Here is a 22452-nt window from a genome sequence, read left to right as displayed (position 1 = left end):
GTCTGAGGGGCAAAACAGTGGGTTGGGTTGCCCCAAGAGGTGCCTGCCACAACCCAGATTCCAAAGGAATAGGGCAAAGGTCTGATTTCTTAGGAATTGTTGGAGTTTACACATCTTTAAGGTTTCCCCCCATAGGGAATAATGGAGGTTTCAGCAGACCCATAACTCCACCTGGGGGGGCACTGGGGTAGCCGGGAATGAGTGGTGTTGTAGTGCACATAGGGTTCCAACCACCGCCATGGGTTGCTAAGCCATGGGGTGCTGCGTTCTGTTGTTTCTGAGGTGTTCTGAGTGTAGATTCTCTGGTAGTATATGAGATTTTCAACAACAAATCATGCATCCATTCTTATATGCTACCAGAGAATCTACACTCATAACATCTCAAAAACAACATAACCCAGTTCCCCATGGGTTAGCAACCCATTGGGGTGGTTGGCACCCTCTATGCTCTACACCACCACTCGCTCTGGGCCACCCTGGTGCCCCCCAAGTGCAGTTATGGGGCTGCTGAAACCTCCATCATTCCCTATGGGGAAGAACCTTAAAGATGCGTAAATTCTATTAAATCTTTACAAATCAGCCCTCTGCCCAATTCCTTTGAAATAATTCTGGCAGCTTCCTTACTCCCACTGGGCACTACCACCCACCCAACTCTGCTCTGGGCCATCCCTTTCCACCCAACATGAAGCTATACTTTTGCTGAAACCTCCATTATTCCCTATGGGAAAAATCTTAAACTTCAAAAATTCACCAAAAATCAGCCCTTTGCCCAATTCCTCTGAAATGTGGGTGGTAGCTTCCACCCATTGGGCACTACCACCCCGACCCACTAGTTTTTCCCTGGGGCTGTTTTTTAAAATCCAAAATGTTTCGGATTCAGATTTTGCAATTTCGAACAAAGAACAAAATTGGGGTGTTTCGGATTGGCTGATTTCGAACAAAGAACAAAATGGGGGTGTTTTGGATTTGGGCCAAAAACAAAACAGGAAAAAAAAACGCACAACCCTATCACAGAACACACCAGCCTACAAAAACAAAAAATGAAATTCAGTCCCGACACACAGAAGCAGCAAAGGTGCAGCTTGGGGCTGCAAAATAAAAGGGGGGGGGGATGAAAGTACAGCACCCCAGTTATTAAAACCACTGTGGGCTGGCTACAACAACAAGAAGAAATCCTTAGAATGAAACAAAATCCACAGCATCACCCAGTTAAAGCTGGGGCTGCAGGTACAATAAAAAGAAAAAATGGGGAGGGGGCGCAGCTGGTGGCACTGCAAAAGCCAGAAAGAGAAACTCTCTTTCTCAGTCCCCACAGGGCCAGGCAAGCCAGGTTACCACCACCAGTCTGCTCTCTGCTGCTGCAATCTCTCTCTGATCCTTCCTCTGATGTATCCTCTTCAAGAGAGGCACAGTATAAGGGCTCTCTCTGCCTATCAGTCCCCTTAAATACATTCTGAAACTGCCTTCTTTGGGTCCGACCCCTCAGTCAATGTGGGCACAGTTGCCCATGAACACTTGATTCGTATGATAACAAGCCAACCAAGAAGCAAGGAGATCACAAGCCAATCGGAATCCAATGACAGAAAACCAATCAGCAAGGGGAAAATGGGCATCCACAATGGCACTCGGAACATCAAAATGTTTCAATCAAAATGGGGTTGTTCTGCTCCAAGCTCAAAACAGGCCCTTTATTTAAAGAGTGTTCTGTTTCGAGCTCGAAACACGTTGAAATGCTTCACCGTCAAAATGTTCTGCACATCCCTACACAGGTTCTGGAACAGAAATTGTGTGAATGATCACACCAGGCTGTGGTGTGAATCTCATAGGTCAATCATACATGAACCTTCCTGTGGTGTAGTGGGGAATGCAGAATGTAGTGGGGAATGGTCACACACCAGAACATAACTGATATCAAACCATTCCATTTAAAATTGCCAGTGCAGAAACAATCTGTCTTCCACTTTACAATGGACAAGAATCAAATAGGAAATATTGTCCAAGGCCAACTGCCATATCTGTGTGAGTTAAACAAGACTACATAAAATTTGTGTTGGTGCTGCAATATATATGTATATATTCCCTCATACTGTGTCTGTTTGTTGCCTGGGAACAAAGAAGACTTATGCAAGGATGCTGTCTGTCATCCATCGAGGTGATGTGTCCCTCAAAACCTGGAAGACTGAAGCCCTGTTCAGGCATTCAAAAGTAAAGCCTGCTGATCACAGAAACGGGGTGTGTGTGTGTGTGTGTGTGTGTGTGTGTGTGTGTGTGTGTGTGTAAATGCTTATGGAGCTCACCTCCTCAGACAAATGCCCAAAGTGCGAAACGCCCAGCGGGAGGATGTTTGACAGCATTGGAGGGAAGGATTTCTGGACCGACTTAGAGCTCAGTATTCCTGTCCACCAGCTTTACTTTGGAACATCTGAAAAGGGCTAGAGTCTACACAAAACCTAATCTGAACTTTCTTGTTCATACAAACACCAATTAAACTACATAGATTACTAATTTTCCATTCCACAGGTTTCTATATCCACATTAAGTAAATTTTAATAGATTAATAACCATGTGTGAGTGTATTACTATGATTACTTCTTGCTTTCCACTTCAGTTCTGCCAGATCTTTGTCTGGAATACACTATAATTTGGGGTTGATGACAGCATGTTAATCTTCCATTATACAGGTTAATCATCTAATATTGTTTTGAATCACACCTATATGAGAGATGACAGATGTTACTTACAACTCTAACCTTCAATTGATCTATACAACTCCCTTCACCCATTGGATAATTCAAGATGCTTTGGCAACTCCACTACCCCACATATTGTTGAATGACCCTTGCCCTTCTTTGTTATATGCAATTCTATGCATTTTTGTGACACTTTTTTTAAACTTCTGGGTGCAGAGGCAAACCCATTTGTGCTCTGGAGTGGGACTTTACACATATTTTGAACAAAACTCCCATCTTTCTGTGGCTCACCTCTTCAATGATCCTTTCTGCCTTGACTTTACAAGCTCCTGCAAAATACAGCCAAGCCGATCAGATGGATCCCTCTGAGCGGTACTTTTCAGCCCCTTGATTTCCAGATCCTTCTGGTGCAATAACATGAGAAGGATGTGTGGATTTTCCGTCGGCTGGGCGTTCGGCTGCTGAGAAGTGGAGTCCCTGCAAAGGAAGCAGAGAGTGAAAATAAGAACATAAGAACAGCCCTGCTGGATCAGGCTCAAGGCCCATCTAGTCCAGCATCCTGTTTCGCACAGTGGCCCACCAGATGCCGCTGGAAGCCACAGGCAGGAGTTGAGGGCGTGCCCTCTCTCCTGCCATTGCTCCCCTGCAACTGGTACTCAGAGGCACACCCTTGAGGCTGGAGGTGGCCCACAGCCCTCTGACTAGTAGCCATTGATAGACCTCTCCTCCACGAAGTCATCCAAACCCCTCTTAAAGCCATCCAGGTTGTTGGCTGTCACCACATCCTGTGGCAGAGAGTGAAAGTCTGTGTATTGCATATTTCAGGAAAATATCTTAGGCTCAAATAACAGGAACAGGAACTATTAGAAAGATCAGAGAGAAGCAATCTTCCAGTGTTGTTTTTTCAGTGTTGAAGGCTGCTTAAAAGCAGGATTACTGTTCATGGTTTATATACTCATCTCGCTATTGCCTCTAGTAAACAGGTTTGTTAGTATTGTTTCAAAAACCTGCAAAACCTGTATGGCCAGAGAAAACATAAGTACATACTCTTTCAAGCAAAACCTCCCTGAAACCACCTTCAGCTCTCTTAAAAAACGATTGGCTCTCTCCAGTCAAGGAATTGTTATTTTCCAGGGTCGGTTACAGGCAATTTAAAGATGTGTGTGTGAAAGAGGTTTTTGCTGGAGCCACAAGCAGTGGTCTATTCCTGTTGGCTATGCATAGTAATACATTTTCCCTGGGTATCGGTAGGTTTTGAGTTGAAACTTATTTATTTAATTTATTTTTACATTTTATATCCCGCTCTTCCACCAAGGAGCCCAGAGCAGTGTACTACATACTTAAGTTTCTCCTCACAACAACCCTGTGAAGTAGGTTAGGCTGAGAGAGAAGTGACACCGAGCAAGTATCATGGCTGAATGGGGATTTGAACTCAGGTCTCCCTGGTCCTAGTCCAGCACTCTAACCACTACACCACGCTGGCTCTCTTACCACTAGCATCTGGTGGGAGTATAATATATACATATCTGTTAGGGAAAATCCTTATGCATCTGCCTGTTTGTATACATGTTTTCTGTACCATTGCATTAAAGGACTCTTTACACTCACCAAATGGAGGAAATGTGACTGCTGGACACATTAGGATCTGTACCACTTCAGATGGGGCAGAGATGTCATTTGATGGAATGGGATGCTCCTCTAGGTAGGAAACTAGATGTCAGGGAGGAGGATACTAGCTTGGATTTCTCTCTGACATCAGTTTTTTTATGTGCAAGACTTTATTTTTTTGAATGAAGGGACATTCCATTATCTGAGCCCCCCACCATTGCAGTCTGAAGTGCTACAGCCTAGACATAGGTCTGTTCCAGTTGTGAGAGCTAGGTTAGCCCATGGTTCACACATAGAGAATGTCAGTTCCAGCTTTGCAACATCCCTAATAGTGTAGCTGGGTGCTGGCTGGGAAATTCTCGCTGTAGGAATGCACACAGGAAAAAGATCTGCAGGGAATGCGGAGAGGAACCGACCCTATGTGAACGGCCCATCTAATCACCCGAATTAAACAGCTGTGAATCTGCTGCAAAGCAGATTTGCTCTTTGGATTCCCCGCAGCATGAAGCCATGTCTGGATAACTCCCAGGTGATTTGGGTGAATGCTGTAATGAGAAGTTCTAAATATAACCCCAGTGGAGACCAGCTCTAAAGCCCTTGATGCAATGACCATAATAGATTGACTCTGATACACAAGCCTTGCTCATCTTGGCTTACCTGGGCACTTTCCTCAATACAAGATTTGCGCAGGTTAAAGTGCTGCAAAGTGCAACTGTATGAGGCAGTGGATTGAAACTGCCAGTATAGCGCTTCTCGATCCGTTCCTTTGTCTATCGTTACATGGTGTTGCCTGTCCATATCCAAACTCTGCATTGGGTGTTCCAGACAGGGGGGTGTCCATGCTCCAATAGAATCATATTTTATGCCCCCCTCTCCAGTTAAGGCCAATAGGGTTGCGGATTGAGGTGGAGCCGCTGACGCAGCAACGGGGTTTTTTAAATCGGTGCTCTTGTGCAAATCCACCAGCAGGGGGAGCACAGTTCAATCCTTTCTTCTTTGCACAAGCCAGAGCAACTGGAACACATTGGGTGTTATGATGGTGCCAGATGGAACAATGGTCTGCCTCCATAGTGCCCCTTCCTGTCCCCCTTACCATGTCTCCCTGTTCCCGCACAATTGGCGGGCTGGAGTTAAATAAAACTAATCACATCTGTCACTACATACATTGCACACCACTACATTATGGTTGCTATGCTTATCCCATCTTCAATCAACCTGGTTTTACAGAACAACTTTGGTTTGTTATATCAGCCCAGAGACCCCAACTGACACAGCTGCGCACCAAGAAATAGGGTTGACGTGTCCGGAAAATAACAGCAGATGCTTTGGGGATTAGCAGCTGAAAGCATCGGTGAATTGGCTTGCACCTTTGCACAAAAACCCATGTATACAATTTTTAAAAACACAATTAAGGAAGGGGTCATAGAGGGTTAGGAGAGGGGCAGCTAGAGCAAAAAACCAGAAGTGTCTGTGTAGAAGGGAGACTGTTCCCCCTTGCCGCCGTAAGCAGCGCCTGATGCCTCCCCTGCCTCCAGTGGGAGTGGAAGGGAAGGGAGACTATTGCCCTCCCTGCCGTATGCAGCACCTGCTGCCTCCCCCCCATCGTGCAAACTCAACATTTCCCCACACATCCTGGCTGGAAGAAGCAGAAAAAGTCATTTTTAGAAGGAATGGGGGAAACTGTCCATACCGCCACACATGGCAACGCATAAAGTCTGTTGCAAGCCTCCCTACCATGGAAAAACACAGCTACTTTTCTGCAACACTTTTACAATGTTGTGGGGTAAAAACACATCATTATAATTCAAATCCAGGCATGGGAAATGTGACCGGCACCCTGCTGACAATGCAGCGATTCCAATGTGGAAACACAGGCAAGGGGCACTTAGCAGACACATTGCGAGTACGTTGCAGCGTGTAATCTGGGGAAATGCCCTGGTGGTCAATGTACTCCAGCAATTGATTCATTGGTCTAGAAGGTGAAGAATGCAACTGGCTGGCTTGGGGAAACTAATATGTTTTTCATCCCATTTTAATCTCACCCTTCCTCCATATATCTCAAGACATTAAATATGAGTCCCCCCCCCCATTTTATTTTCATAGAAACCCTGTGCGATAGATGAGGCTGCAATATAGCCCCCAAGGCCACTTGAACCCAGGTGCTCTCATACTTGTTCAATAGCGTATTTGCTGACTCGTACATCACACTAAGCCAGCCTCAGTTTCCCCATGTACAACATGGGAAAAATAGCTGCTTAAATCCCAAGACTGCTAAAATGGCCACTGTGTTACTAGCCACTTCATGGTTTAGGGAGAAAGCTGGATATAAACCAGTCTGACATGCTATTGTTAAATGAGTACATTTGTCCTGTAACATTATAGTTTTCTCTGACGACCTCTCCTTATGTATATGCTACGTGGGCTATTTCTTCTCTCCTCAAGCTATCTTCTCCTGTCTCCCAAGAACACATCTCCACTCCCCATATGTTGGAATAATCACAGCTCCTCTCCTTTTTTAAACTCTGTTCAACACCCTCCAATCTCTTTTCCTCCTTCTCACAGTTCAAGGATCAGGTTTTTTTACTCTAGAAAACAGAGGCCCTCTAAACCTCTGAGCTTTCTACCTGTCTCCATCTGTCTCCCATTTCTTCAATTTTATCTCACTAACAACAGGTTTTGTGGTTTTGTTTGTGTTTGACATCCTTTGGTTGCCACTGGAAAAAATATTAAAACAGCAAAGACATGTGTTCCCTGCTAAGTAAAGCAACAGAAGGAATGATCTCCCCGCCCCTCCTGTCAATATCCTTCAGGAACAACAAGCCCCTTCTCCGCTTCAGCCCAGAAGTTGCAAGAACAGAAGATTAAGCTTTTGCAGATACGTCCATATTGAAGTCAATCTTTGTTGACAACGTTTCTACAGCTCACCAGTTAAACTAACTTATGAAACTCAGATGAGGTTTAGTAGTCATGCAGCTGAGGGAGTTTGTAGATCATGTTTTTAAGGCCTTTAGGTTCAGTTCTTTTAAGATGTTCTAGGGCAAGGCCTTTTTAAAATCGATGTTCCAAAACTATCTTTTAGGACAGGGCCTAACATAGGGGAGCACTGATGCTTGGGCACTGGTTCTGCCTGCAACAGGTTACACAGAGGCCAAGGAGATAAAGTATCTGTCCCGCTGGGAGAGAGCAATTCATGCAGCTCAGTCCTATTAATGTGTCCAGCAGTGGCAAGCATGCAGCTAGGGGAGAGGGGGCTCATGTTTGCCCTTCTCTCCAGTGGCCCCTTGGAGTGAGGGGAAATAATGAATAAAATAGGGAGGGGTGGAACTGGGGGCCCCCTCAGGAGCTGGGGGGCCCTAGCTGTTTGAACCCATCTACTCAGTTATCACTACACCCCTGGACAGGAGCACCTACCAGCCTTACCAGCTCCGACATTCCCTCAGTGGCCAAGGCCAGAGAGGCCTGTCGAGATGCTGTGGGACCAAGGAGTGACTAGAAGAGCCAGGGGAAGGGCAGGGGTGAGTGAGGGAGGAGGCAGCCACAGACAGAGGCACAGCTGAGGGGGATAAGGGTGAGAGCAGCCTGATATGGCAGGGCGGAGGTCCAATTAGCAGTGGCGTGGGATGGAGCAGTTGTCAGGCGGGATGTAAGGCAGGTGCTGCCAATGAAGAGGGGCAGTTGGAGGGTGAGTGCTGGAATCCTCTGGAGAGAGACTGACCCCGAGGAGCCTGGAGGAGGATGAGGAGGATGAATCCTCGGGTGAACCAAACCCCCTCCCCTCAAAAACTCTGAGGCCCTGCCTGGGGGAGGTGAGAAGGAGAAGTAAACAAGATGGAGAGACCCGAGTCATTACATAATGTTTACTCAGGAGTAAGTCCCACTGAATTCTGGTTGTAGCTTTGGGAACTCACTTAATTGTTGTGGTTATGATCCAGGTCAATTGGATTTAGCTTTGGTGCATCCGGTAACAAAGTTTCTGTTCTTTCTGAGAGCTCTCCAGAGGCTGCTATTCAGATGTTACAATTTTCTTGACACCTTGTTGGAACAAGCTGCAATTGCAGAGGTTTTGACTTTCTTGGAGCTCTTAAAGGAACAGAAACCTTATCCTGGAAGAAATATCATCGCATTCATCTTAATATGGTTTAGAGTGTTACAACTTGATGCCATGACTTCAGTATCATGTATTCACCTAGGCATATCTGTTGGCACTTTCTTTGGCACCCTTTTGATACTCTCATGGCAACAAGGTGATAGTATTTCCATCAAAGTCTTAGAGACTGTATTTCCAGGAAAGTCATGTAAACAATTCTACCATTCACCTTAGCCAGGCTTCTCAGGCTCAGAAGCTAAGATAACCCCTGGGTCTTTTGCAAGCTGAATTAGAAGTCAAAACATCGCTTGGTGAGGTTTTGTTCATCACAGCATTGAGAGACGCCCCTACTATTTCTTTTATTCTCAGCAACTATAGAAGTAGTGGACTGATTTCAAATATACTGTCTAATAGTCCTACTCCCATGTGCATGGGAGTGTGGATGTTAGCGGTGTGTATGAACCATGGTTTGAATTGCTGTTCGAGCACATTTTTGGGAAGGGGACTGGGAGCTTTAAGAAAAAGGAGAGTGGGTCCTTACCTGCTCTCTGTAGCCCCATTCAGCATCCTGCTGGGGTGGTATACCTTCCATTAACCGCCCCCCCGTGAAGTGTCAGCACACACATGGGATCCGTGCATGCGCAGGCACCATTGGCGAGGTCACCATGCTGATCACGGAAATGATGCCCACGCATGTGCAAATGCCATGTGCATGCTGATGCCACATGGAGGGGCGTTATTGGGAGCCCCAGCAGAAAGCTGAATGGGGCCGCAGAGAGCAGGTAAGGACCTACTCTCCTTTTTCTTAAAGTTCCCAGTCCCCTTCCCCAAAATGTGCTTGAACCATGGCTTACACACATCCTTAGTGGCTGTGAGTGTAGATGTCTGGTCTGCCCTCCTGGGATCTTGCACAGGAATATATCTAAAACATTTTTGGGATTCAGAATCCCACATGATGTTGTAATGGTTTTACTCAGAAAAAATTAACAGGTAACATGTTTGCAGCAGACCCTACTTTCCCATTACACAGTACAGGCTGTAATGGAAATACCCCAATTAAAAATGGTTAGGTTTGCAGTCTTACACACATTTACTTGGGAGTAAGTCCCACTGAACTCAATTGGATTTACTTCTGAATGACCATGCTCAAGATTATACTGTAAAGAATATTAAGAGGTAGATAATCAGTGTTGTCTGCTACTGAGTATGCAGCTGAGGAGTGAACAGCAAACAGCCTTTCGAAGAAGTCTGTTAGATACGTGCCCAATGGCATATAGAAGATCACTTCATGTGGCTTAGTTGCCCCAAAAACCTTTTTAAATGCAAGCTACAAGATTGCGATGCTGTGGATCTGAGTTGCATCCAACTGTTTTGTGCCTCATAAAAATGCATGTATTTGGCATTTCCATCTGTTTCTCTCAGATGCCTCCGTTTGCCAAGGATACAACAATATCTAACTTGCAGGTTTTACGAGACTGTCTAAAATCAGACCTGCCAATTTTTATGAGGCTATATTAACTCAGAACTGTCAAAGAGATCTCTGGGTTCCTCAAATGACACTGCTGCAAAAGAACAAAATTATGCTGCCCCAACAGCATATAAGAAAACTTCAAGGTTATGAAAGAGCCCGTGTGTGAACACCACTTACTGGCGCTGTTGCTTCCTCGGTTCAATACTACTCAGGGAAGAGCTGGACATGCTGTCATCCCTTCCGTTGTCATTCCTAGGAGTGAACATCAGGCTGACCCTGGTGACAAAAGGCTGTTGCCTTGTCCCTGTGCCCCGCATGAGTGGATTGCAAAGGACATCATCCTCTATGTCTTCCTCATTTCTTGGATCTTCTTCCATGGGCACAGTCTGAGAGCTGCTTTTTGTAGTTCTGTAACACAGCAAAACAGTTGTGCAACATCAAGCTTCTCTTCTAATCCAAAACATTATCTACCCCTTTTCTGTTCCTACAAACCACAAACACTAATCTCAGGGTCATTTTGCCACCAGCAAATCTGGATTCATCAGCAACTGTGCACTTCACTTGACACAGGGCCTCAGCTGAACTTAGCTCCTTGATAAGTGTACCTGGATGAGGCATGTGCTCTATAAAAAATCATTTTGTCTCTTTGGCTGCAATCGTAAACACATTTACTAGGGAGCAAATATCACTGAAGACAGTGGGCAACATTCAGGAGTAACTAAGCACTATTTAAATCAATTAGGCAAGTTGGTTATGACTGACTTAAGTCCCATTCATTTCAATGGGATTTAGACATGACTAACTTAGTCTGGATGTTGCCCACTGGGACTTCTGTATTAACATGCTTTGGATTGTGCTGTTTCATACCTTTTTAAGTATAGATGCAACATCCTAGATGTATACCAAAAAGATATAACGTATAAAATGGATCTAATTTTAATAATGAGCGTGTTTCCATGCAGTACAATCCTATTCATGTTTACTTGGAAGAAACTCCCCCTAAATTCACTGGCTCTTACTCCCAGGAAAGTGTGCATAAGATTGCAACCTTTCAGTACAATCCTAAGCATATTTACTCAGAAGTAAGTCCCATCAAGCCCAGCAGGTCTTATGAATATATAAATAGGAATGTGACAAATATTTATATAATGCTTTTCAACAAAAGTTCCCAAAGTGGTTTAAAAAGATATGAATGAATGAATTAGAAGGGACCCCTTCCATGGATGATGAGCCCATATACTCTTGCACAGGGGATACTCTTCTGGGGGGGGGGTGGAGGCCTCCTTGTAGTGGGTGATTCGATCATTAGAGGAATAGAGAGATGGGTTTGTGACCCGTGTGTTGACCACAGGGTGACTTGCCTGCCTGGTGCAAAGGTTGTGGACATCACGCAGCATCTAGGTAGGTTCTTAGGCAGTGCTGGTAGGAGACAGCTGTCGTGGTGCATGTCGGCACCAACGATGTGGGGAAATGTAGTTGGGAGGTCCTGGAAGCCAACTTTAGGCTGTTAGGTAGTGTATTGAAGTCCAGGACCCCCAAGGTAGCAGTCTCAGAAATGCTACCTGTTCCACGCGCAGGTACAGTGAGACAGGCAGAGCTGAGGGGTTTCAATGCGTGGATGAGATGTTGGTGCCGGGAGGAGGGGTTTAGATTTGTGAGGCACTGGGATACATTTTGGGGTAAGCAAGGCCTGTACAAAAGGGACGGGCTGCACTTGAACTAAGATGGAACCAGACTGCTGGCGCTTAAAATCAAAAAGGTTGCAGAGCAGCTTTTAAAAATGACGCCTGGGGAACAGCCGATGGGAGCTGGGCAGTATCCCGTTTGGCAAAAGCCATCCTTTAAAGTGCGAGGGTGCAAAGGATTCAGATAAAACAGAAGGGGACAGAGCAGTACCACATAAAGAGCAGACAGGAGACTGTGCCAGCTGATCAAAGAGTCAAAAGAAGGATAGCGTACATCAGGTGAGAGATTCAGCGTATAGGTGCTTATATGCCAATGCCAGAAGCCTCCGAGCCAAAATGGGTGAGCTGGAGTGCTTGGTGGCTAACGCAGAAATAGATATAGTGGGCATAACAGAAACATGGTGGAACAGTGAGAACCAGTGAGACACTGTTATCCCTGAATATAATCTCTATAGAAAGGACAGGGAGGGGCACCTTGGAGGTGGAGTAGCACTGTATGTTAAAGAAGGCATAGAATCTAACAAGCAAGAAAACCTGGGTGGACTGGAGTCCTCCACAGAAACCCTGTGGGTGACAATACATCCAGTTGACATAGTATACCTGGACTTCCAAAAAGCTTTTGACAAAGTTCCTCATCAAAGACTACTGAGGAAACTTAGCGGTCATGGGATAAGGGGACAAGTACATGTGTGGATTGCTAACTCGTTGAAAGACAGGAAACAGAGAGTAGATATAAATGGAGAGTTTTCACAATGGAGGGAAGTAAGAAGTGGGGTCCCCCAGGGTTCTGTACTGGGACCAGTGCTTTTTAATTTATTCATAAATGATCTAGAAGCAGGGGCAACCAGCGAAGTGGCCAGATTTGCAAATGATACCAAACTCTTTTGGGTAGTAAAATCCTTAACTGATTGCGAAGAGCTCCAAAAGGATCTCTTCAAGCTGGGGGAGTGGGTGACAAAGTGGCAAATACCGTTCAGTGTTGGCAAGTGTAAAGTGATGCACATTGGGACGAAGAACCCCAACTTAAAGTATATGCTGATGGGATCTGAGCTGTCGGTGACTGACCAGTAGAAAGATCTTGGGGTCGTAGTGGACAGCTCGTTGAAAGTGTCGACTCAATGTGCAGCAGCTGTAAAAAAGACCAATTCCATGCTAGGGATCATTAGGAAGGGGATTGAAAATAAAATGACTAATATTCTAATGCCCTTATACAAAACTATGGTGCAGCCACACCTGGAGTACTGCATGCAATTCTGGTCACCACATCTAAAAAAGGACATTGTTGAACTGGAAAAGGTGCAGAAGTGGGCAACCAAGATGATCAGGGTCCTAGAGCACCTTTCTTAGGAGGCTAAGCTACAACACCTCGGGCTATTTCGTTTAGAAAAAGACGACTGCGGGGAGACATGATAGAGATCTATAAAATCATGCATGGTGTGGAGAAAGTGGATAGAGAGAAATTCTTCCCCCTCTCCCATAACACTAGAACCAGGGGTCATCCCATGAAATTGATTGCCAGGAAATCTAGGACCAGCAAACGGAAGTACTTTTTCACACAACGCATAATCCACTTGTGGAATTCTCTGCCACGAGATGTGGTGACAGCCAACAACTTGGATGGCTTTAAGCGGGGTTTGGATAGCTTCATGGAGGAGAGGTCTATTGACGGCTACTAGTCAGAGGGCTGTAGGCCACCTCCAGCCTCGGGGGTGGGGTGCCTCTGGGTACCAGTTGCGGGGGAGTAACAGCAGGAGAGAGGGCATGCCCTCAACTCCTGCCTGTGGCTTCCAGCGGCATCTGGTGGGCCACTGTGCGAAACAGGATGCTGGACTAGATGGGCCTTGGGCCTGATCCAGCAGGGCTGTTCTTATGAACAAATGAATGAAAAATTTAAAATGATTCCTGCAATGGAGGAAATATCCAAAGAAGAATGCACTTGAGAACCTGAATGATGTATGTAATTATGTTAATGTATGGTAGCTGTGAAGTTACATTTATCTTTTTTCTCTTTTCTGTTTCTATGTTCTTTTTCTATTTATGTTTTCTTGTTGGAAAAATAATTTTGAAAGATATGTATTAAAAAAACTTGACATCAGAACACAAACTTCATGGGTTTTATCCTAAATGGTTCTCCTCAAAAAGAAGAATATCAGTTCATGAAAGGAGAGGGTGATTTTTGCTAATTCCCCCTTCCCTCCGAAACCCCCCCTCCAAATCTGGTGGTGGGAGACCCTCTGAAACAAAATGGCATAAGGCAAGGGGGCTTCAGCTGAAAGAGGGATTTTGGGGTTTTTTAGCAAAAAATCCTGCCCCCTTTCATTAATAGAAGTTATTTTGTTCATAGAACAAGTACTTACAAATTGTGCAGGGAAAGTATCTGGAAAGGTATGAGCCGCTATCCAGTCCCCTACTTAACTATCTCTTTTTGCAAAATTCACATGATTGTTCCCCCCCCCACTTTTTTCTGCTATTTTTTACTTTAGTTCCTTAGAGATATTGTAGAACCTCAATTATTGTGGGTATTATGTTCTGTGCTACCACCATGTATGAATGCCAAAACTTCAATAATTGAAACCTTGTGCCTATGGAAATGATGGTTTTAGATTCCTCCTCATCCTCAGTATATGAAAATGAACAAAGAATTACACCAAAAGGGGGGGGCAGAATTAAGAGAGGGGTAAAGCACTGTACCTTGGCCTCTCCAGCTCCTCCAGTAATGCCCCCCATGTGCTCCAAATTACACACCAACACACACCAACATGGCTCCACGCTGCCTCCAAACAGGAAATGTAACTGGAAGTGTGAAATGTGCACACATATAATGCATTCAAACTGATTTTATATGATATATAAGAGACCTTGCAATTCTTTGGAGTCCATGTGTCCAGCCTACCTGCATTCAAGTGACTGTGTGTCATTGTTGGATGGTGTGACAGGTCTAGCAAGCTCTTTCCCCAAAAGTTTTATAATGCGCTGTCCATTTGGAACAAACAGGCTCCTAGGAGCCTGAAGGCAACCTCACCCAAAAGCTCCTTGCCCCTTTATTAGATTTGGACCGAGAGAGTCTTTTTGTTCTGGTGCCTCCAGCTGTCTAACCCACACATCTCTCTGAACTCCTCCATAAATCTTCTAAGTACAAAGTGTTTCCAGTTGTTGCAGTTCCTGAATTCTAAGCGTAGTGGTTAGAATGCTGGACTAGGACCGGGAAGACCCAAGTTCGAATCCTCATTCAACCATGAAATTTGTTGTAAGCTGCCCAGAGTCTTGCATTTTGAACGGTATACAAATGTGTTAAATAAATAAATAACAATAAATTCTCTGGGTGACTTTGGGCCAGTCATGTAGCTCTCAGCCTAAGCTACCTCACAGGCTTGTTGTGAGGATAAAAATAACCATGTACACTGCTCTGAGCTTCTTGGAGGAAGAGCGGGATATAAGTGTAATAAATAAATACATAAATAAATAAGATTTCTCCACCTCTTATTTCTTTCTTTATTCATTTATTTATTTATCAAATTTGTACACCGCCCTAAAATTTTGTATCTGGGCGGTTTACAATAACATAAAACCAGTTAAAAACATATACAAAAACTTTAAAACAATGTAACAATTTAAAAATAAACCAGAGATTAAAACCCAAAAATATTAGGAACTATGTTCCTCTTGACCCAGGGACATAGCACGGCTGGAGCAGACCCTGGGACAAGTAACGATGGACCCCTGCCTGCTTCTCATTCCCACCCTCCTGTGTCTTTAATTTGCAGCAGTCAGAATTGTGACCCCCTCCACAAGTATATCTTGCCAACAATGGTGGCAAGAAAATACTGGGGACTGAATGTGACCTGAACTAGTGTTTAAACAACAACAATAACAACCCACAACTGAACTGAACTGGCCCCTCCCTCCTCCTCTCCTTGTGACTGGCTGGCTAGGTGTTCAGGCTTGTGATGTTTTTGGTTAATCCATTCCTTGATCCAGGCCAGCTTTTGAATAGGGCTTTAGTTACTTGTATTCCAGTCCTGGAGTAGAGGCAGGGCTAACAAACAGCCAGCAGCAAGAGCCTGAAAGCAGACTGCACTTGCCTCTCTGTAAATGATATCTGTTTCAACCAACCATTCATATTCTTGATATTAATGTCTTCTTTATATATATTTCTCTTAGGCATACCCATCGCTAATCCTATGTGTGGCAGCTCTCGCAAGACTTTGCAAGCAGCTGCCAGCTAGTGACGAGGACGGGCAGGAGGGAAGAAAATGGCAGGAAACAAAGTGGCAGCAAGCGACAGCGGCAAACAGGCAACTGGTCAACCAGCGGGTGGGGGAAGAGGGCAGATGGAAAGAAAACGGTGGCAGCAGCAGGTGGGGGAAGTAGCGGCCGGCAGGCAAGCAGGATGGCGGGTGAGGGAAATGGTGGTGGGGGCGGACGGGGAGCTGGCAGGGAAGAAGATGGTGAGGCTGGGTGGGTGGGGGGGGGTGGCGAACTAGAAGTGCAGATGCTCTGCGCCCAGCTCAGCTAGTTCCTAACATTCCACTCCTCTGCCTTGTAATTACAAACCACAACTTTTCTCCTTGGATTCTACATGGCTCAGCCTAGGTTCTCTGTGTGGCTATGGGCAACTGTGGTGACATCATTTAAAAGGGCAGGGGGCACTGAAGGGATAATGTAAATTTTGGGGTGGGTAAGCTGTGTCTCACATGCTAGGTTTCTGAAACAGAAATGGGGGTCAAGTGGGGAGTCAGACTGCTGGTCTGAGGGGGTACTTGCCCCATTCCCCTCCCCCACCTTGAGCCATCCTTGCTAGGCAAGTCAGCACTATCAACTTTATTCCCTATGTGTGAAAAGAAAAAAAACAGTGATCCATTTCACTGAGGCAAACCCAATAATGTGTGTAAAGCACTTTGAACATTTCTTTAGAAAGGAAAGCTCTTCATTTTGATGTTGAAATAATACAAGCCTAACAACTTATACCTATATAGCTCTATCCCGCCCCCACCCACCCCCCGCCCCGCTGCTAAGGGATATCTAATAACCATCTTATCTTTTCCTAAACCAAACAGTTGCCTTCCATTGTCAACCCAGCCCTCCAACTCACATGTTTAGCTTTCTTCTGCTGTTGCTACTCTCCAGAGGGGATGTAGTGGCTTTGTGATCCTAGTCCTACTGGCTGTATCTCTAAGCTCCAGGGGCCTAGCAAGGTCTTTGTTGAGGTCACCATAGTAACAATATTAAAAGGAGGGGGAAGTCTGATGCAGGGAGGGAGACTAGAAGAGCCCTGTTTGGAGGAAGCGAGCTCGGACCGTGCCTGAAACGTCCATATTCACAGAGGGGGCTGTAGAAAAGGAGTTCACCATTGCACTTGCAGGCTAACTGAGTTGTATGCAACATGCTTTTTCATCGGAAGCAATGTATTTAGATTTATGTTACTACTTTATTACATACCTGCCAACATGTCCCTATTTTCCCATTCAGGTGAATGGGGAAACAAGGACATGTTGGCATATTATCAACGTTTATTGACAGTTTTGGACAATAGCAGTTACTTAACATGTTGCTCGTATTCTTACATATATCCCCTGCCCCGCCCCCCAACACACACCTCACTCATCCTGCCCCCCACCAAGCATTGTCACTGGCAAAAAAAAGAGAAAGCAAAAAACACACACACAGCAAAAAGAGAGAGAGGAAGAAAGAAAGGGGAAGACAGGAAGAAGAGAAAAGAGGGAGAGGGAATATGGCCGTTCTATCTTAGTTAATGCATATGTGCACATCTGTGGGTTTTTTCTCATCACCTGATTATTCACAGTCAGTGCCTCACAGCTGGATATGTTAACTCACTCCACTGAGAAATATTGTGTTGGGGTGATGGAAATTCTATCTATGATGGTTCATTCACACATGCTCATGTGATGCTGTAGTCACTATGATGAGCAAACATGTCTGAATCCACCCTGTGAGGCACAGCAGCTCAGTAAAGGGTAAAGTAAAGGTGAAGTGTGCCATTGAGTCGGTGTCAACTCATGGCGACCACAGAGCCCCGTGGTTGTCTTTGGTAGAATACAGGAGGGGTTTACCATTGCCTCCTCCTGTGCAGTATGAGATGATGCCTTTCAGCATCTTCCTTTATCGCTGCTGCCCGATATAGGTGTCTCCCATAGTATGGGAAACATACCAGCAGGGATTCGAACCGGCAAAATCTGACTTGCTAGTCAAGCCATTTCCCCGCTGTGCCATTAGGTGGCTTCTCCAGTAAAGGGTACCAGATTTTATATATTTAAGGCTACATCCTCATTCATTTAAGCCAAATATAAGAAGTGCACTGTGGAGTGTACTTGCATCTAGGCCCAAACAAACTGGGTTTATAATTTATATAACTGGGTGATGACAGAAAAGAGTAAAACAGACAATAAAATGTTCTGAACTGCCTCTAAGAGCCAGCCAGACCCCAAAAGCTTCAGGATTAAATAGGCCATGTGAGAGAACTGGGGGGAACAGTTTTGATTTTGCAGCAGAAGCCTGTGTGAGTGACTGAGCCTATATCATCTCCTCAAAGAACTGAACAGCCCTAGGCCTTAATGGAGTAGGAACTAGAGTCAGTCCTCCTATAAGCTGTAACTGTGCATTTCCCCCACCAATCTAAGTTCTATGCATAAGCGTTTTTCCAGTGAGTTGCAAGCAATAACCCCTGCTGACTGAACAAGAGGCACCTTTTAAAGTGGTGGTTCTCTTATATTTATCAGGGGAAGAGCAACTGGGCCTAAGCAATCCCAGCACAGCATTCTTCTAATGGCTGGTGTATACTTATCTTTCTTTTTTAGATTGTGAGCCCTTTCAGGACAGGGAACCATCATATTTATTTATTCTTTCTCTACGTAAACCACTTTGAGAAGTTTTGTTGAAAAGTGGTATTTAAATATTTGTAGAAGATGTAGTAGTCACCTTAAGTGGTGCAGTGGGGGAAAATGCTTGACTAACAAGCAGAAGGTTGCCGGTTTGAATCCCCGCTGGTATGTTTCCCAGATCTATATGTGTCCCAGACTATGAGAAACACCTACAGGTAAAACTCGGAAAATTAAAATATCGTGCAAAAGTCCATTAATTTCAGTAATGCAAATTAAAAGGTGAAACTGATATTTGAGACAGACGCATTACATGCAAAGCGAGATAAGTCAAGCCTTAATTTGTTATAATTGTGATGATCATGGCGTACAGCTCATGAAAACCCCAAATCCACAATCTCAGAAAATTAGAATATTACATGGAACCAAGAAGACAAGGATTGAAGAATAGAACAATATCGGACCTCTGAAAAGTATAAGCATGCATATGTATTCAGTACTTGGTTTGGGCCCCTTTTGCAGCAATTACTGCCTCAATGTGGCGTGGCATGGATGCTATCAGCCTGTGGCACTGATGAGGTATTATGGAAGACCAGGATGCTTCATTAGCGGCCTTCAGCAATTCTGCATTGTTTGGTCTCATGTCTCTCATCCTTCTCTTGGCAATGCCCCATAGATTCTCTATGGGGTCAGGTCAGGCGAGTTTGCTGGCCAATCAAGCACAGTAGACTATACTTTTCAGAGGTCCAATATTGTTCTATTCTTCAATCCTTGTCTTCTTGGTTCCATGTAATATTCTAATTTTCTGAGACTGTGGATTTGGGGTTTTCATGAGCTGTACGCCATGATCATCACAATTATAACAAATTAAGGCTTGACTTATCTCACTTTGCATGTAATGCATCTGTCTCATATATCAGTTTCACCTTTTAATTTGCATTACTGAAATTAATGGACTTTTGCACGATATTCTAATTTTCCGAGTTTCACCTGTATATCAAGCAGCAGTGATATAGGAAGATGCTGAAAGGCATCGTGGGAGGAGACTGCGTGGGAGGAGGCAATGGTAAACCCCTCCTGTATTCTACCAAAAGAAAACCACAGTGCTCTGTGGGCGCCAAGAGTCGAAATCGACTTGACGGCACACTTTTACCTTTAGAAGATGTAGTAGTCCTAATATATAGCTATGTTATTATGCTGCTTTCCTCACAAATCAAATAGAAACTATTGTGGAAGCTTAGTATACCTCAAAACTAGACGAAGACGGCAAACTGGGCATTCTTTTCAAAAGTAATGACCAAAGCTTGGATAGCAGAATATTGTAAAGCTGAACAGATAGGAATTAACAATAGGATGTTGTGCCAGTGAAGTGTCTTTGTCTATTCATGGTCTGTCTTTCTCACTTGGAGCCTTCATAAAGTACTACTTGGTTGGACTGCCAAAGCAGATAATTTGCTGAGCTTGCCAAAGGAGTATGTCATATTGATGAAGCAGCAAAGGCAATAAATTACTCAGAATTACTGTTGGTTTACTAACTGAGCACAACATATGCCCCAGCCTTCTCAAATAAACCACATTTATGTGAAATATTCTCTTCAGGTGACATATACTAAATATTTTAGAAAGGAAGAACATCGCAAAGGAGTGTTTTGGGTGCCTTTCAGTATCAAACAGTCCAGGCTACTCCTTGCTGCTATCTAAAATCAGCTTACAGTTTGTCCCTTGAGGGTTTCTCATTGCTCATTGCAATATCCAGTTGCTGAATCTGAAATCTCTTGAAGTGATCCACCACCCGTGTTGAAAGAAGGAAGGAACTGTTTCTTGCTCTGAACAATCATCCAAAGAGAATGGAAAGAAACCTCATTCATATGGTACTAATTTCTCAAGGCAATATCTGCAAGTCAAGCCCTAATGATGGACAGCACAGGGAATGTGCTGCAGTCTGCACCAGATATCTGCTGGTATACCAGTAGGGTGTGTTAACCTCCAGTTGCTTTTCCTGGGCAAGTCCACACTTCATTTGGGTTGGTATCCCTGATGAGGCCTGTATTTCTGAAGATTCTTTGCATTAAGCAGTCAGTATTCTCACCGCAGCTTGCCACGCTTGCTGTGCGTGCTCTCCCCTCCTTTATCGAGTTGCCGACTTGGTGGCAGCTCAGTTCTGGCCTCTGTGCATGTGTGGAGGTAACGAAAATGGCCTTCACACATGTATGGAGGCCAGATCCAAGCTGCCAGCGGCTCAGTAAAAGAGGGGAGAGAACGCACGGCAAGGCCAGGAAGGCGCACGGTGCATGCAGCAAGGCTAGGAGGATGAGCGGCAGCATGCGACTGGGTTAAGCAGCTTCCCCCCCCCCCTGCTGCCACTGCTGCCTTGGAAATGCCCCACAGACCCTTTACTTGTAAAGGGGAATCCTCCAAACTGGTTCAACCCAGTTCAATGGTCAGGCCGGATCGGACCCGGTTCGGGCAGACACAGCACCAAACCAGCCGAACTGGTTCCGTGCACACCCCTACATTTGACCTTTTTGACCCGCTGTCATGTGTTTCTGTCTACTCTACTCCTCGTTCTACTCTGTCCCCTTCTGGTTTATCTGAAATGTTTGTACCTTTGCACCTTAAGGGATTTTGCTTGCTGAATTAGATACCACCCAGTTCCTGTCGGCATAGTGTGAGAATCTAATGGAGACAGTTTTGGATGAGGATTGAAAATGTAACAGATTATCTATAGGGGCTGAAATCTCCTATCATTCCTTCTAAAAAGAAACTGAGGTGTTGAGTTATTTTGTTTAAATGTGAAACAGAGCCACTCCCTAAAAATTAAGGCAGTGACTTCTAAATATACAGGGGACTCCTTAGATATACTGAAGGAGATAGGTTTGTAAATTGAGAAAAACAAAAATTTCCAAAAATTACCATTTGAGCTCTGATAATCTATTAAGCTTTCAGGATCTTTCAAGAGCATTCAGACATAGTCTAATTCATTCTGAGCTCAGAATATACATTTCCTTAGGACTCGCAACACACACACACACACACACACACACACACACACACACACACACTCCAATTTATGGCCACACTATATATATTTAAAATGTTTGTTTATGTCTTCACAAGATTGCAGTAAAATAAAAATGGATATGATGCACAAAAGGACCTGAATTATATTTGACACATGATCAAATTACAAAGCACAGTTTACATAACAGTGTAATGAGAGAATGCAAGGGACAGAATGCAAGAAAACAACACAGAAGACTGCACAAAGGTACATTAGGCAGGAATGGGTCACCCTAAAACATCTTTGCATAAACACTGTTGGTTAGCACATAGATGGGGAAAGTTCCCATGTTCATAAAAGCAACTTTTATTTGAGTTCCTGGTATAGCAGAACCTGGGCAATTGTACTAAACAAAAAAACTTGCTCAACAAAGCAGATGTTCAAGAGATTTAACTAAAGATGACATTTTTTTAATGGCCACTATTGATTGCAACTAGGCAATACAACCTTGTTTTGAAGCAACAAGGCAGAATTGGGATGGGTATAAAGAAAGCAATGGATAATTAATTATGTTCTCTGTTACAGTCTCCTCTGTTCAGAATTTTCTGTTCTGAAAATTCTGTACAGAAAGAAAATAAATAAAATATAAGTATATTATATATAGAATTCATTGCTCCTTTCCTAATTGCATAGGATCCAAATAAAATACTTATATTATCTCTCTCTCACTCGCTCGCTCTCCTCCATAGAGAAAGGGTGCTGGAGTGTGTTTCTTTTTAAAGCTGTCTAGACATTTCACCATTTTATGACTGTGCAGAGCAGGGGAAATCAAGTGCTTTTCCTGTAATTAAAGCTTTTTTCAGATATAAAAAACTGTGAGGAATTGATTATAAGGTTAGTCTTGTCTTGGCAGAGGTCAGAGAGGAATACAGAGAATATAATTACTCTTAATCTGTATCTCTGATTTTTTTAAAAAAAACTATGGATTTATTATATTTAGGAAAAGAGAAAAGTTAAACTTCTTGACCAATTTTACTTTATTTAATTTACTAAATTAAACTGAAATGGGAACAA

The 22452-nt window shown here is 44.1% G+C and overlaps 1 protein-coding gene across 1 annotated transcript in view; it reads right to left on the bottom strand.

The window, feature by feature from the left end:
- The window catches only part of LMNTD2 (lamin tail domain containing 2), a 99667-nt gene that overhangs the window by 68334 nt on the left and 8881 nt on the right, over nucleotides 1-22452 (bottom strand). The window contains exons 2-5 of the mRNA XM_053249387.1: nucleotides 16634-16692; nucleotides 14233-14334; nucleotides 10034-10264; nucleotides 2982-3167 (exon numbers count right to left, since the gene is read on the bottom strand). Of these exons, the coding sequence (XP_053105362.1) occupies nucleotides 2982-3167; nucleotides 10034-10264; nucleotides 14233-14334; nucleotides 16634-16692 (578 nt within the window). The remainder of the gene's footprint in view (nucleotides 1-2981; nucleotides 3168-10033; nucleotides 10265-14232; nucleotides 14335-16633; nucleotides 16693-22452) is intronic.

Source organism: Hemicordylus capensis, chromosome 1 (assembly GCF_027244095.1).
Source record: "Hemicordylus capensis ecotype Gifberg chromosome 1, rHemCap1.1.pri, whole genome shotgun sequence".
NCBI lineage: Eukaryota > Metazoa > Chordata > Lepidosauria > Squamata > Cordylidae > Hemicordylus > Hemicordylus capensis.
This window is presented reverse-complemented; position numbering and strand designations above follow the sequence as displayed.